The 13956-nt window shown below is 49.5% G+C and overlaps 1 protein-coding gene across 4 annotated transcripts in view; it reads right to left on the reverse strand.

Moving 5' to 3' along the window:
- TCEA3 (transcription elongation factor A3) overlaps positions 1-13956 on the reverse strand; it is a 48017-nt gene that overhangs the window by 32312 nt on the left and 1749 nt on the right. For 3 of the 4 annotated variants that reach the window (XM_070382890.1, XM_070382898.1, XM_070382884.1), the window contains exons 2-5: positions 13649-13711; positions 8931-8993; positions 8061-8166; positions 7467-7611 (exon numbers count right to left, since the gene is read on the reverse strand). In XM_070382890.1, coding sequence (XP_070238991.1) covers positions 7467-7611; positions 8061-8166; positions 8931-8993; positions 13649-13711 — 377 coding nt within the window. The remainder of the gene's footprint in view (positions 1-7466; positions 7612-8060; positions 8167-8930; positions 8994-13648; positions 13712-13956) is intronic. The other variant, XM_070382906.1, reaches the window with a different exon arrangement.

A 13956-nucleotide genomic window follows, 5' to 3' on the forward strand; every position in this document is an offset into this window, starting at 1 on the left:
AAAGGAAATACATCCAAATGCTGAGTGACTGAAGTCACTCAGTCATGTCCGACTCTTGGCAACCCCGTGGACTGTAGCCTATCAGGCTGCTCTGTCCATGGGATTCTCCAGGCAAGAATACTGGAGTGGGTTGCCATTTCCTTCTCCATTTTTGAAGGTTGCTCAGTCGTGTCCGACTCTTTGCGACCCCATGGACTATACAGTCCATGGAATTCTCCAGGCCCAAATACTGGAGTGGGCAGCTTTTCCCTTCTCCAGGGGATCTTCTCAACCCAGGGATCAAACCCTGGTCTCCCGCATTGAGGGTGGATTCTTTACCAGCTGAGCCACAAGGAAGCCCAAGAATACTTGATCAGGTAGCCTATCCCTTCTCCAGGGGATCTTCCCAACCCAGGAATCGAACCAGGGTCTCCTGCATTGCAGGCAGATTCTTTACCAACTGAGCTATGAGGGAAGCCCATAACCAAATGCTGCTGCTAAGTTACTTCAGTCGTGTCCAACTCTGTGCGACCCCATAGACGGCAGCCCAAACGCTAGCCGTAGTTATATCGGGGTGATGGGATTAGAAGTGAAAAATTCCCCCCCGCCCCATTCTACGAAATACATGTAGCTACATTCTTTTTAGGGCTTCCCATGGTGGCACAGTGGTAAAGAATCCATGTGCCAATGCAGGAGATGCAAGAGACGCGGGTAAGAAGCCTGGGTCAGGAAGATCCTCTGGAGTAGGACATAGCAAGCCACTGCGGTATTCTTGCCTGGAAAATTCCATGGGCAGAGGAGCCTGGGTGGGCTACAGTCCATGGCCTCAAAAAGAGTCAGACACGACCGAGCACACTTCTACACATCCTTTTACTGTAGAGAATGTATTTTCCCCTTTCATAGTTTTTGTCACATTAATCTGCTTGTGAATTGTAACTCCTGTTCCCCATGTCACTTACCCAGCTCTCTCTCTCTTTCCCCTTTAAATCATTTATTTATTTTCGGCTGCCTAGGGTCTTCGCTGCTGCACTTGGGCTTCCTCTAGATGCAATGAGCAGGGGCTACCCTCGAATTGTGGTGCTCGGGCTTCTCACGGCAGTGGCTTCTCTTATCAGCAAGCACAGGCTCTAGGGCTGCGGGATCTGTAGTTGTGGTGCATGGATGGGCATGTGGGATCTTCCTGGACCAGGGATCACACCCATGCCCCCTGCACTGGCAGGCAGACTCTCAACCAGTGGATCACCAGGGAAGTCCCCAGTTCTCCTTTTTAATTCCAGTGTAGGTGTCACCATCTAACAGACCACATAATTTGCTTACTTATTTTATGCTTTGTCCAAGCAACCTACCAGGTAAATATCACAAGAGCAGAATATGGTGGGCTTTGTTCCCCGTGGTGGACGCTGTCTATGCCGAGTCCCCATCATCCCTTGGGCACTCCTCCCAAATGCACTGGGACCCAAGGACTTCCTTCTCCAAGATCCCCTGGGGCTCTGCCTGTGCCAGCCAGCGCCAGCAGGCTGATGGGCAGAAATCGCAGGAGAGTTAACAACCCCAGGAGCAGCCCTCAACCAAACAAGTGGGAATAGATGGGCAAGTACTTCAGCTTCCTCAGCCCTCTAGTGGATTGACTGAAGTGTGTCCTCCACCATCTCCAGCAAGATTTAACCCCTGGCTTCCCTTGTAGCTCAGATGGTAAAGAATCTGCCTACAATGCAGGAGACCTGGGTTCGATTCTTGGATTGGGGAGATCCCCTGGAGAAGGAAATGGCCACCCATTCCAGTATGCTTGCCTGGAGAATCCCATGGACAGAGGTAGCTGGCAGACTACAGTCCATGGGGTCACAAGAGTCACGACTTAGTGATTCAACCACCACCACTCAGGGCAGTAACCTGCTCAGGAACACACCCTGTGCCGGTTCCCCTCCCTTACCTGTCTCATTTCCTCTCTCCTCTGTCTGCATTTCCTGAAATCACTTCTCAAATAAACCTCTTGCACTTAAATCCATATCTCAGGGTTTGCTTCTGGGAAGCCCAATCTAATATATTCAACTCAACTGACTTCTCCTACGTGAACAGAACAGTGCCTGCACAGAGTAGGTGCTCTATAAATATTTGTTGCTGAAGGCTGTGAAGTCAAACAGTAAAGAAATGCTTTTTTAAAAATGTGGAAAAAGAAACCTCCCCAGAGATAAGATCATTTACGTTTAAGATCCTTCCCTCTGCATCTTTTTCTCATGCATACAAACATACATGACATTTACACTCTAAAAAGGGAGGCAGTGACATGCTTCCCAGGTGGCGCAGTGGTAAAGAATCCACCTGCCAATGCAGGAGACATGGTTTCGAGCCCTGGGTCAGGCAGATCCTCTGGAGAAGGAAATGACAACCCACCCTTGTATTCTTGCCTGGACAGAAGAGTCTAGAGGGCTACAGTCCATGGGACTGCAAAGACTTGGACATGGCCGAGCAGTGGAGCGGTGCAGAGCACAGGACGGTGACGTGAGCTGAAGTCCCAGCCCTGCCCCTGGGCAGGTCATCTTCTTTGAGCATCAGCTCCCTCATCTGTCCAATGCTGGGAAAAGGACCTGTGTTTGTGGGCTGGCTAGAAGGAAGACTCTAGATCATTAACGTCCCTACTTCAGTTCCCACCATGAAGAACTCCTCAGTGCTCCCTAATCCTAGGTATCTGATTTCTTCTTTTCCAGATAACAATAAGGCTCCTGCATGGATTTCCAGCTCCCATCTCATTCTCCACGTGGCCTGGGGGACAGCAGGTGAGAAAGTTTCAGGTGCCAGCTCTTAACGATCCTGTGGACCTCTGCCCCAGCTTAAACACAGGGGGAGGCAGCAGAGAGGGAGGGGGCAGAGACCTTCCTCTGCATGTCCCCTCCAGTCCCACACTGGGCCCTGGGAGCTCCTCTGTGGGGTCCCCCCTGACTGCCCCACGGGGATGGACAGGTGCAGGCAGAGCTGGGAGCTGAGATTCTTGCAGTGGGAGAAAGGAAGGGAGACATGGGTCTCTCCTCTCCCTGGGACTCCCCATTTTCTGGCCTTTCCTCAATGCTTTTTAGAACAAACCAGAAAAATTCTGCCATTTTTGAGAAGGATCATTATGAAAACTATTCAGGAACATGAAAAAAATGCCTAGAATACATTAGGAAGATAAATAAACAGGGATGTAATTGTCCCTTGTGTCTACAGGAACGGTAAAATTATGTAAGTAGATCAGGACTGGAAGGGAAGAGGAAGAAAATACAAGCTGTTTCCTTTTTCAGAAGCGGCACACTGTGGAGAAATATTTTTAATTCTTATTTTAAATTTTAGTAATGTGGTTACAGTGTTTATATAATAATGTGGTTATAGTGTTTATATATGATAATAGTCAATTAAGAAAATTTAAAAGAAAGGAATTTCACCAACGGAACCGAAATAGGACCCCTGCCCACTGGATTCTCCCAGCAAGGTAGGGGGACAACCACCCCACTCTCTGCTCAGCCACGGAGACAACTTCATCTCATAGCTCCAGCTGTGAAAAGTGAGCTGGCATCAACAATTAAACACCCCAGGATGCTGTTAAATGTAAAATGCTGGTTATAAAACAGTATTATAGTGTGATTCTAATTTTCTAAGAAAATATAACTCTCTCTATATATATATATACACACACACATATGTTCTTAAAAAGATGAGAAAGATATACATCAAGATGTTAACAGTGATCATTTCTGTTATTTTCTTCTTGTGTTTGACTTTCTAAACTTTTTACTCTAAATGTGACTCACTGTTGGAAAAAATATATGATGTGAAAAGGCTGCTAAATAGTATATGCAGTTTAATTCCATTTTATTAATACAATAAGTATTTCAAGGGTAGATGCACAGGAAAAAGCCTAGAAGGCTATAAACATATACACACATATAGGGAAAGGCAACCCACTCCAGTACCCTTGCCTGGAAAATCCCATGAACAGAGAAGCCTGGGAGGCTGCAGTCCATGGGGTCACAAAAAGTCGGACACGACTGAGCGACTTCACTTATCACTTACTTACAGTTATACACATTTTAGGGCTTCCCAGGTGGCTCAGTGATAAAGAATCTGCCTGCTAATGCAGGAGATGTGGGTTTTGGGAAGATCCCCTGAAGGAAATGGCAACCCATCCAGTATTCCTGCCTGGAGAATTCCATGGACTGAGAAGACTGGTGGGCTTCAGTCCATGGGGGTTGTGAAGAGGGGACACGACTGAGGGACTGAGCTCTGCATATAAACTTTATATATAATGAGATAATGACATTCATTTTTCAGGTCACAACAGTGAATCTCAGAGTCTAAGGATGTAAGTCATTAAGTTCAGCCTAGAAATTCGCTTTCTGCTTTCCAACTGTCTCCTCGCCCACACCTGTCATCTCAGTAGGCCTTTAAAGGAAATCCCTTTGCTGATCATTAGGCGGGATTTGGGGACAGAGCTAAAGGAAACACCCATGCCCAAGCTACCATATGTACCCAGATGTCTATACTCCCTATTCCACAGACTAGTCCCATATCCCATTTGCTCTCCTCACCCAACACTTCAGCCTCTAGTCTTCAACTGTATGTCACAAGATCCTGGTCCTTCATTTATTTGCCAAGGTACTTAGAACCAAACTTCCCTGGTAGCTCAGACAGTGAAGAATCTGTCTGCAATGAAGGAGACCCAAATTCAATCCCTGGGTTGGGAAGATTCCCCTGGAGAAGGGAATGATGACCCACTCCAGTATTCTTACCTGGAGAATTCCATGGACAGAGGAGCCTGGTGGGCTACAGTCCATGGGGTCACAAAGAGTCGGACACAACTGAGCAACTAACACTTTCACTTTCAGAACCAAACAGGTGCTCCAGACATGGCTAGACCAGCCAGAGCACGAATTTTCCACAGGGGATTGTGTTGGTACAGCTGGGCCTGGCAATGCTCAGTAAATGCTCACTCCATGCTAGGCATGGGGGATCACAGGATCCCTGGAGGCCAGCTTTTTAATCCCTTTGGGAAAACCAAACACACCATGTGAAACATTAAATGCCAATGACCATTCCTCCAAGTGGGATATGACTGCAAAATTAGCAGAATGAAAGGAATAGAACATTCAGAAGATTCCAAGCTGACAAGTACTGCATCTTAAAAAGCGGGCTACAGAATTGATGGTAACTATAAAAAACAGAGAAAAACATATACCAAAGTATTCGCAGTGATTATTTTTGGGTGGTGGGAATGTGATTTTTTCATACTTTTTAAATATTTTCCATGATTTCTACAACAGATTTATTTATTTATCCTTGGCCACACGGGTCTTCGCTGCTGGGGAAGGGCTTTCTCTGGTCGAGGTGGGCAGGCTCTACGCTCCAGTGGCAGCGTGCAGGCTTCTCACTGTGGGGGCTTCTCTCGCTGCGGAGCACAAGCTCTCCGGCACAAGGGCTTCTGTAGTTGCAACACACGTGCTCTATAGTTGTAGCCCATGTGCTCAGTAGCTGTGGGTTGTGGGTTCTAGAGCTCAGACTCAGTACTTGTGGTGCACAGGCTTAGTTGCCCTGAGGCAGACAGAATCTTAGTACCCGGACCAGGGATCGAACCCAAGTCCTCTGCATTGCAAGGCAGATTCTCAACCACTGGGCCACCAGGGAAGTCCCAGAATTACAGTACTTTCAAAAATTAAACAAGGGTGATAAAAATATGTTACAGGGTTTCCCTGGTAGTCCACTGGTTAAGAATCCACCTGCCAATACGGGGGACATGGGTTCGATCCCCGGCCCCGGAAGATTGGGACCAGAGCAACTAAGCCTGTGTGCCACAGCTACTGAGCCTGCACCCTAGAGCCTGAGAGCTGCAACTACTGAAGCCCCTGTGCCTAGAGCCTGGGCTCCACAGCAAGAGAAGTCACCGTAGTGAGAAGCCCAAGCACCGTAACTAGAGAGCTGCCCCCACATGCTGCAAGGAGAGAAAGCCCACGTACCGCAATAGACCCAGCGTAGCCGAAAATAAATTAATTAAATGAATACAATTTTTAAAAGTTTAAAATGTTGGTAGATCACAAGTCATACTGACTGTACCTAGTACCATCGGTTTCTAATCAGTGTCATCTAGTCTCAGTCCCTTATCTATTAAATGACCTCCTTCCGAAGGAGTTAAGTGATCTGACTAGCCATGTAGGGAACAGGTAGGACCTACTAATACGTCCATGAAGGCTTTTATCTACCATCGTGGATAAGGCCATTTGCGTTGATCAGCAAGTCATGCTCTGGGACCTCTCTGGTGGTCCAGTGGCTAAGACTCTGTGCTCCCAATGCAGGGGCCTTGGGTTCAAATCCTGGCCAGGGAACTAGATCCCACATGCTGCAATGAAGACACGGCACAGCTAAATAAATATTTTTTAAAAGTCATGCATTTTTGGAGACCCTGGCTGGGGTGGGCAAGGGGGAACAGACACAGAGTTGAGACCTCAGCAGACGTCTGAGGGTCTGACAAAGATGGGGCTCCCACTCTGTTACATAATGGCTGTGTGACCCTGAGAAAGGCCCTGCTCCCCAGTCTTCAGCTTCCTTATTGCTGAAGGCGATTTTAACTAAAAAGCCAGCAAAATACGCCTTCTCTGTGGACAAGTAAGTTCCCAGCCCCATTCACCTGGAACCCTGACGAAGGTGGACCGTCAAGCTGTATCCCTAAGTGACACTGAGTCTAGAGCAAAGGAGCCCTGATTGGTAAACTGTGTCTAGACGGGAAAGGACTATGAAAGAACTATCAACGATTTACGGAAAAACCGCAGCTTGGGGCTACCCCGAGTGCTGTGAATCTTGTAACTGGTCATTGCCCTTGCTAGAATCCTGGAGACCTGGTTTATGGGACTTATCAACTGCAGTATGTGGAGCGAGTTCCCGCCCTCGGTGGTCTCATTCTTTGCACCTGGGAATGTCATCCGGGTGGGCAGGAGAACAGCTCTGGACACAGCCTGGTCCCTATGACAAGGGTCCCCAACCTCCAGGATCTAAGGACTGATGACCTGAGGTGCAGCTGATGTAACAGTAATGGAAATTAAAGTGTACGATAAGTGTAACGTGCTTGCATCATCCGGAAAGCATCCTCCTCTCCCCTCCTGCCACCCCACCACCCATGGGAAAACTGTCTTCCATGACACTGGCCCCTGGTGCCAACAAAGGTTGGGGACCACTGCCCTGTGAGAAGTCTTGGTGATGAGGAACACCGCGGTGATGAGAAGCTGCCCTGCTGGCACGCTGCATCTCCTGTCCCTGCATCCTTCAAGGTGAAGCCCCGCCAGGGACGGCCTATTTGAGTCTCGTGAGTCAGTCTGGCGGGGCCAAGAAGGCCCCCAGAGGGGGCACTGTAGAGGGAAATACAATACCCACCTCCTGGTGTGCGAAGACGAAAAGACGTTATACAAACAGGAGCGCTGTCAGAGGACGTGTTGCGCGTCAGCCCCCTTCTCCCATCCCAGAACGAGTACCTGTCTTTGGGTTCTTCCACCCGTTTTTCCCTTGGTGGAGAAAGACTTGTCTCTGGCTTCCAATCCGAACAGTCAAGCCCTTTTTCCTTCTTCTTGGCTTTTACTCTTTCCTCTCCTTTTTCTCCTTTGGGGGTTGCTGGGGAATCTAAAAACAGAATCATGACATTGTTCCTCAACTCACTCTGTCTCAGCCAAACCCAAGACTTTGGGGGAGAAAGGAGCGAAGGGCAGGGACGCGGGCAGCCTCACCCCTCTCCCAACAAATGCGCGTTTACACACGAATGCACATACAGTGTGCACACGTGGGTGCAAGCTCAAGCTCACGCATGGGGACAGAAAGACATCTCCGCACACCGATGTGTATGTACAGATGTGTACACACACATGAAACACACAGAAATACACACGTAGGGACACAGACATGAAAACTCGCCCATCATTAAAACTACCCCACATTTGTGGAGTAGACAAACCCTGGCACTCCCACTGGGGGTCGTAGCTGAGTCATTCAACAGCCATACTCTGGGTACCTGCTATAAGCCAGCACCCAGGTGCGGGGAGAAACACTCGGCCCCGGGGACCCGGCCCCCTCACCCAGCAGCTGCTTCCAGTTCCTGATGAGGACTTTGGCCAAGGCCACCACCTCCTTGTTGGAGCAGTGCTTGCGGACCCCGTTCACGGCGACTCCAATCCTGGTGGTCTGCAAAGGGAGAAGGTCAGGAGCCAGCCTGGGAATCAGGACACACTGGACTGGCTGTCCTGGTTGGCAAGACCTGCTCCAGGGCACCCATCCCCTTGCCCTGGCCCAGGCTCCCCAGGGCTTCACCCTGGAACTGTGGCTGAGGTTATCACCCTGACTTTATAATGGACCTGCTGCCCTGAGTGAGGTCGGTGCCCAAGGCCCGGCCCCCCGCCTGCAGGGGTAACTGAAGCTTTGAAGTAAAGCTGGGGTGGCAGCGCTGGGGGCCACAGGCCTGGCTGGTGCCCAGGACTCTTCCCTGTTCTCTGCCCTCTGGTGTCCTGGAGTTCAAATTTTAGCCTAAGACACAACTCTGGCTACTTTACAGCTTGGGTATGTGCTAGCTTTTCAGGGCCAAGAGCTTCTGGCAGAGTTTTGGAGGCCACATGGAAAATGCAAAAACAGGGGAGGCTTTCACCTTTCCCCGAGACACTGGCCTCCTGGATCCCAGAAACCTCGGGTCTTAGGAACTTGGGGGTTCAAAGAAAGCAGGTCAGTCTTGTCCCCAGATCCAGAGGGCCCCGAGAGCTTAGAAAGCTTCCGTTGCCATCTGCAGGCTTCTGTTCCCACACCTAGAGTACCTCAAGACCCCCCCTGCTGCCTTCCCTTCAGAAATCCCTCCAAGACCCCCTCCTGGGAGGGTCCCCCATGAAGGTCTTTCCTTCCTGCACAAGGTCGCCCACCTGCCGCCGGCACTGCCCCAGGGGCTGCCCATCGCCACCCACCTGGAGCAGCTGGATGGACATCTGCCAGCTGCCGAGCTTCTTCAGGAGGTCCAGGGCCCCTTCCTGTGGGAGGCCACAAGGTCAGGGCTGAAGCCCGGGGGGGTCTGCCCAGGCCCCTCTCTGACCATTGCGCAGTCTTGGTGGGAGGGAGAGCGGCAGGAGGTAAGGAAGGCGGCTATTCCAGTGACAGATGCAGGCAGGCAAGCAGTCAGAGGAGAGGTGAGGAAGAGGAGGAGCAGAGAAGGGCCAGCTTCTGCCCCAAACCAGCTCTCTGACTTCACCTCCCGCCACGCATCTGGGTTCCAGCCCGTCTGAGCAGGGTCCAGCCCTACCCACTCACCCTGACCCCCTGACCCCCTCATTCTGCTGTCCTTCCACTGGGAATGCTCTCCCCTTCCCCATCTCTTCCTCTGAAGTTAATTACCTCATGCTTTACTGCTTCTGCTTTTATGTCTGTATCTGCCTCCCTTCACTTCCCAACCGTGACCTTCTGTAGGTTGAGGACTGCAGCTTTTATTTTATTTTTTAAAAACAGCTTTGTTGGGGTATAATTGGCATACAATAAACCACACATATTGTAAGCTACAATTTGGTGAGTTTTGACATAATGTGTACATCCATGAAGCTATCGCCACAATCAAGATAAGAGCATAGTCAGGGAGTTCCCTGGTGGTCAGGGGTTAGGACTCTGCGCTTCTACTGCAGGGGACATGGGTTCAATTCCTGTTTGGAGAAATAAGATCCTGCCAGCTGTACAGCGCAGCCCAAACAAACAGCATCCCTGACATTTTCCTGGCACCCCTTGGTAATCTACCCCTCTCTGCACCCCCAACCCCAGGCACCACTAGTCTACTTTCTTGCATTTTTAAGGATTTCACAGAATGTGACTGTAATGGACTTTTTGGCTGGCTTCTTCGCTTGGTGTTACCATGCTGAGGTTCCGTGCACACTGCTGCGCAGAGCCACAGCTCCTTTTTGTTACTGGGCTGTTTGCCGCTGTGGGCAGAGGCCACAGTTTGTCGGCCCATTCACCTGTGAATGGCACCGTTCGGTAGTTTCCGATTTGGGCCTGCTGCAAATAAGGCGGCTGGGAGCATTCGAGTTTTTCTGAAGATATGTACTTTCTTTTCTCTTGGGTAGAGAGGACTGTGTAATCTCTGAGACCTCTGAGTTCAGCACACAGCCCAGTGCTCCCTGAGTGAATGGATAAAGCAGAAAGCAGAGGCGGGAAGGGGAAGAGGGAGGAGAAGACAAGAGACGCAGCTGTGAAACCCCGTTGGTTGCCAGGCCCTGAACCGCCCCCGTCCTCTTTCAGTCTTCTCTGTCTTGCCACCCACTTCCTAGAAGCCAGCCCCAGCCTCCTGTCCTGATCAGGTCCCTGGGAAGCACCAGCTGACCGTGTCCTGTGCGTCCTGTGCCCTGGCCCCACTGTGCAGTGCCAGCTGCCAACCCTACCCTACCCGGCTTCCTGGGCCACATCCCCCCACTGCCCTCTGTCAGCCCTCAGTCTCCCTTAGAACTTGGGTTCATAGTATGTTTCAGAGGAATGACTTGCGGATGTGTGTGTGTGTGAACTTGTGGGCATATAACTCTGTGTGTACTACTAATTAAACGTTTATTATCTGCTGGGCATGGTGCTAAATATTTTACATGCATGATCTCCTCTGACTCTCGAAATGATTCTATGAGATTGGTCCTAAAACTATTCTCATTTTTAAAGAATCAAGATCCCATTTTCACAGGAGAGAAATCCAAGAAACAGCAGTGAATTTTCTCAGTGTTATAAGGAACTGAGCGAGGATTCAAACCATTTGGGTTTGACCCACTATACAACCGTGCAAGCAGGTATGGACCTAGGTCTGGCGAGACGTCTGCAGTCATGAAATATCAACATGGGTAAGTGCAGTGGCATGTTGGTGAATGTTTAACAGCAGGTTCTCAAAGGAAAAAAGTGATTTGTAGTGTTTGTCAATTTCCGTGGCGTCAATATTCTCCCTACAGCAATGTCAAGCTAGAGCATGCTGTCCCTGAATTGGAGACACTGGGAAGAAATGAGTGATACAGACCATATTGATATGCTGTGCTGTACTTAGTCTCTCAGTCGTGTCTGACTTTTTGTGACCCCATGGACTGTAGCCCACCAGGCTCCTCTGTCCACGGGGATTCTCCAGGCAAGAATACTGGAGTGGGTTGCCACGCCCTCCTTTAAAAAGGGATCTTCCCAACCCAGGGATCGAACCCAGGTCTTCTGCATTGCATGTGGATTCTTTACCGTCTGAGCCACCAGGGAAGCCCAAGAATACTGGAGTGGGTACCCTATCCCTTCTCCAGGGGATCTTCCCAACCCAGGGGAAAGACCCAACTGGGGTCTCCTGCATTGCAGGCTGATTCTTTACTAGCTGAGCTACCAGGGAAGCCCCATATTGATACAATACAGTATAATAAATAGCCTCCAGACCATAGATGACAGAAAAAAGTAATAAAATAATAAGGAAGTGATGACTCTTGCCAACATCCGCTGGATCATCGAAAAAGCAAGAGAGTTCCAGAAAAACATCTATTTCTGCTTTATTGGCTATGCCAAAGCCTTTGACTGTGTGGATCACAATAAACTGTGGAAATTCTGAAAGAGATGGGAATACTAGACCACCTGATCTGCCTCTTGAGAAATCTATATGCAGCTCAGGAAGCAACAGTTAGATCTGGACATGGAACAACAGACTGGTTCCAAATAGGAAAAGGAGTACGTCAAGGCTGTATATTGTCACCCTGCTTATTTAACTTCTATGCAGAGTACATCATGAGAAACGCTGGACTGGAAGAAACACAAGCTGGAATCAAGATTGCCAGGAGAAATATCAATAACCTCAGATATGCAGATGACACCACCCTTATGGCAGAAAGTGAAGAGGAACTCAAAAGCCTCTTGATGAAAGGGAAAGTGGAGAGTGAAAAAGTTGGCTTAAAGCTCAACATTCAGAAAACGAAGATCATGGCATTCAGTCCCATCACTTCATGGGAAATAGATGGGGAAACAGTGGAAACAGTGGCAGACTTTATTTTGGGGGGCTCCAAAATCACTGCAGATGGTGACTGCAGCCATGAAATTAAAAGACGCTTACTCCTTGGAAGGAAAGTTATGACCAACCTAGATAGCATACTCAAAAGCAGAAACATTACTTTGCCAACAAAGGTCTGTCAAGTCAAGGCTATGGTTTTTCCTGTGGTCATGTATGGATGTGAGAGTTGGACTGTGAAGAAGGCTGAGTGCTGAAGAATTGATGCTTTTGAACTGTGATGTTGGAGAAGACTCTTGAGAGTCCCTTGGACTGCAAGGAGATCCAACCAGTCCATTCTGAAGGAGATCAGCCCTGGGATTTCTTTGGAAGGAATGATGCTAAAGCTGAAACTCCCTTACTGTGGCCACCTCATGCAAAGAGTTGACTCATTGGAAAAGACTCTGATGCTGGGAGGGATTGGGGGCAGGAGGAGAAGGGGACGACAGAGGATGAGATGGCTGGATGGCATCACTGACTCGATGGACGTGAGTCTCAGTGAGTTGGTGATGGACAGGGAGGTCTGGCGTGCTGCGATTCATGGGGTCGCAAAGAGTCGGACATGACTGAGCGACTGAACTGAACTGAACTGATGACTCTGGAGTATTTATGACATTCGTTTTTAACATAATTTAATTGTAAGCATATAGTTTAATGTTAAAAACGATTGCTGTATTTAACAACAATGCTGAAAGTTCAACAACCAGCATTAAACCAGTCCCAGCTCACCACTGGGTGTGTGCCTGTGTAGGTCACACTGCATATATAACTCGTTCATGTAGGAGAACAGCCGTGCGCGCCGGCTGTACTGGACTCACAATGCCGTGGGCAAATGTTGCCAGGCACGTCTTTTGGCATGCACGTACGGGACGTGCAGCCAGCAGAGTCTCCAGCTCAGGTGGGGAGCTGCTGTGTGTATGCCGCTCAGAGGACTGGGCTGATGGAAAAGGTCGTTCAGGTTTTTCCAAAAAAGCTGTCATGGAAGCCCGCACGAACTTTTTGGCCAACCCAATATAATGTGTCTATTTGTCTTTGTGGGATGACGTCTATGTCGCAACCCGTCTGGACACGTAAGTGCAGCTGTTTGCTACGTTTATAGCTTTGCACGTCGGGGCACAGCTTATGGTGCACACGCACACGTTTAAACATGTGTACAGTTGTCTTCGTGTCTTTTTCTGAAAATATAATGGTCAGTGTGTCGGTCGTGTCAGGGTCAGTAAGCACATCTGTCGTGCAGTTATTTATGTTCACAGCTGCTCATTTAACCATACGGTGTGTGGCTGCATGTAGCTATGTCTGTGTGTGATCGTGCGGCATTTTGCTGTATGTCTGAGGCTGGTACAGAAGATATGCGCTTACAGCATCTGACAAAAGCCCTAAGTTGCTGGGACTTCAGTAATTGGCAGTAAATCCCGGGCCTGAGCTGCAACGTGGAAGATCCGTCTTCTTACAGGAAGTGTGTCCTCCCCCTAACCACCACTGGGCGGGCCCACTTTGGCTCCCAGAGCAGGCCCCACCTTTCTAGGTTACATGCCCAGAGCTCTGTGCCCACCCAGATGCTGCCAAGAACCCAGGCGCAGACGTGGCTGCAGACCGGCTCTGTGTTCCAGGGACCCTGTGGCCAGACTTGCATCTTTCCTGGAGAGAGCTCTGGGTACTTACACAGGACTCCTTGCCAAAGGACACTATTTCTTCTTCCCATTTCACAGAAGAAGAAATCCAGGGCTAGAGAGAGAAAGCAGAGTGGTGGGTCTAGAGCCATAAAAGGAGTGAGGGGAGGCCAGGGCAGGTCCCTTCCTCCTCAGCCACTCTGCCTTGTCTCAGGTCTCCTAAGCTTCCCACTCCTGCTCTCTCACCAAGAGGCCTAGAATCTCCTGGCCGAAGTTGGGGGTCAGCAACCGGCAGGGCTGGGACAACTTGTCTGATTGAGGTGGAATCTGGTTCAAGAGACCCAGGCTGGGGTTTGCCTC

This window comes from Bos mutus, chromosome 2 (assembly GCF_027580195.1).
Source record: "Bos mutus isolate GX-2022 chromosome 2, NWIPB_WYAK_1.1, whole genome shotgun sequence".
In the NCBI taxonomy this organism is placed as follows: Eukaryota; Metazoa; Chordata; class Mammalia; order Artiodactyla; family Bovidae; genus Bos; species Bos mutus.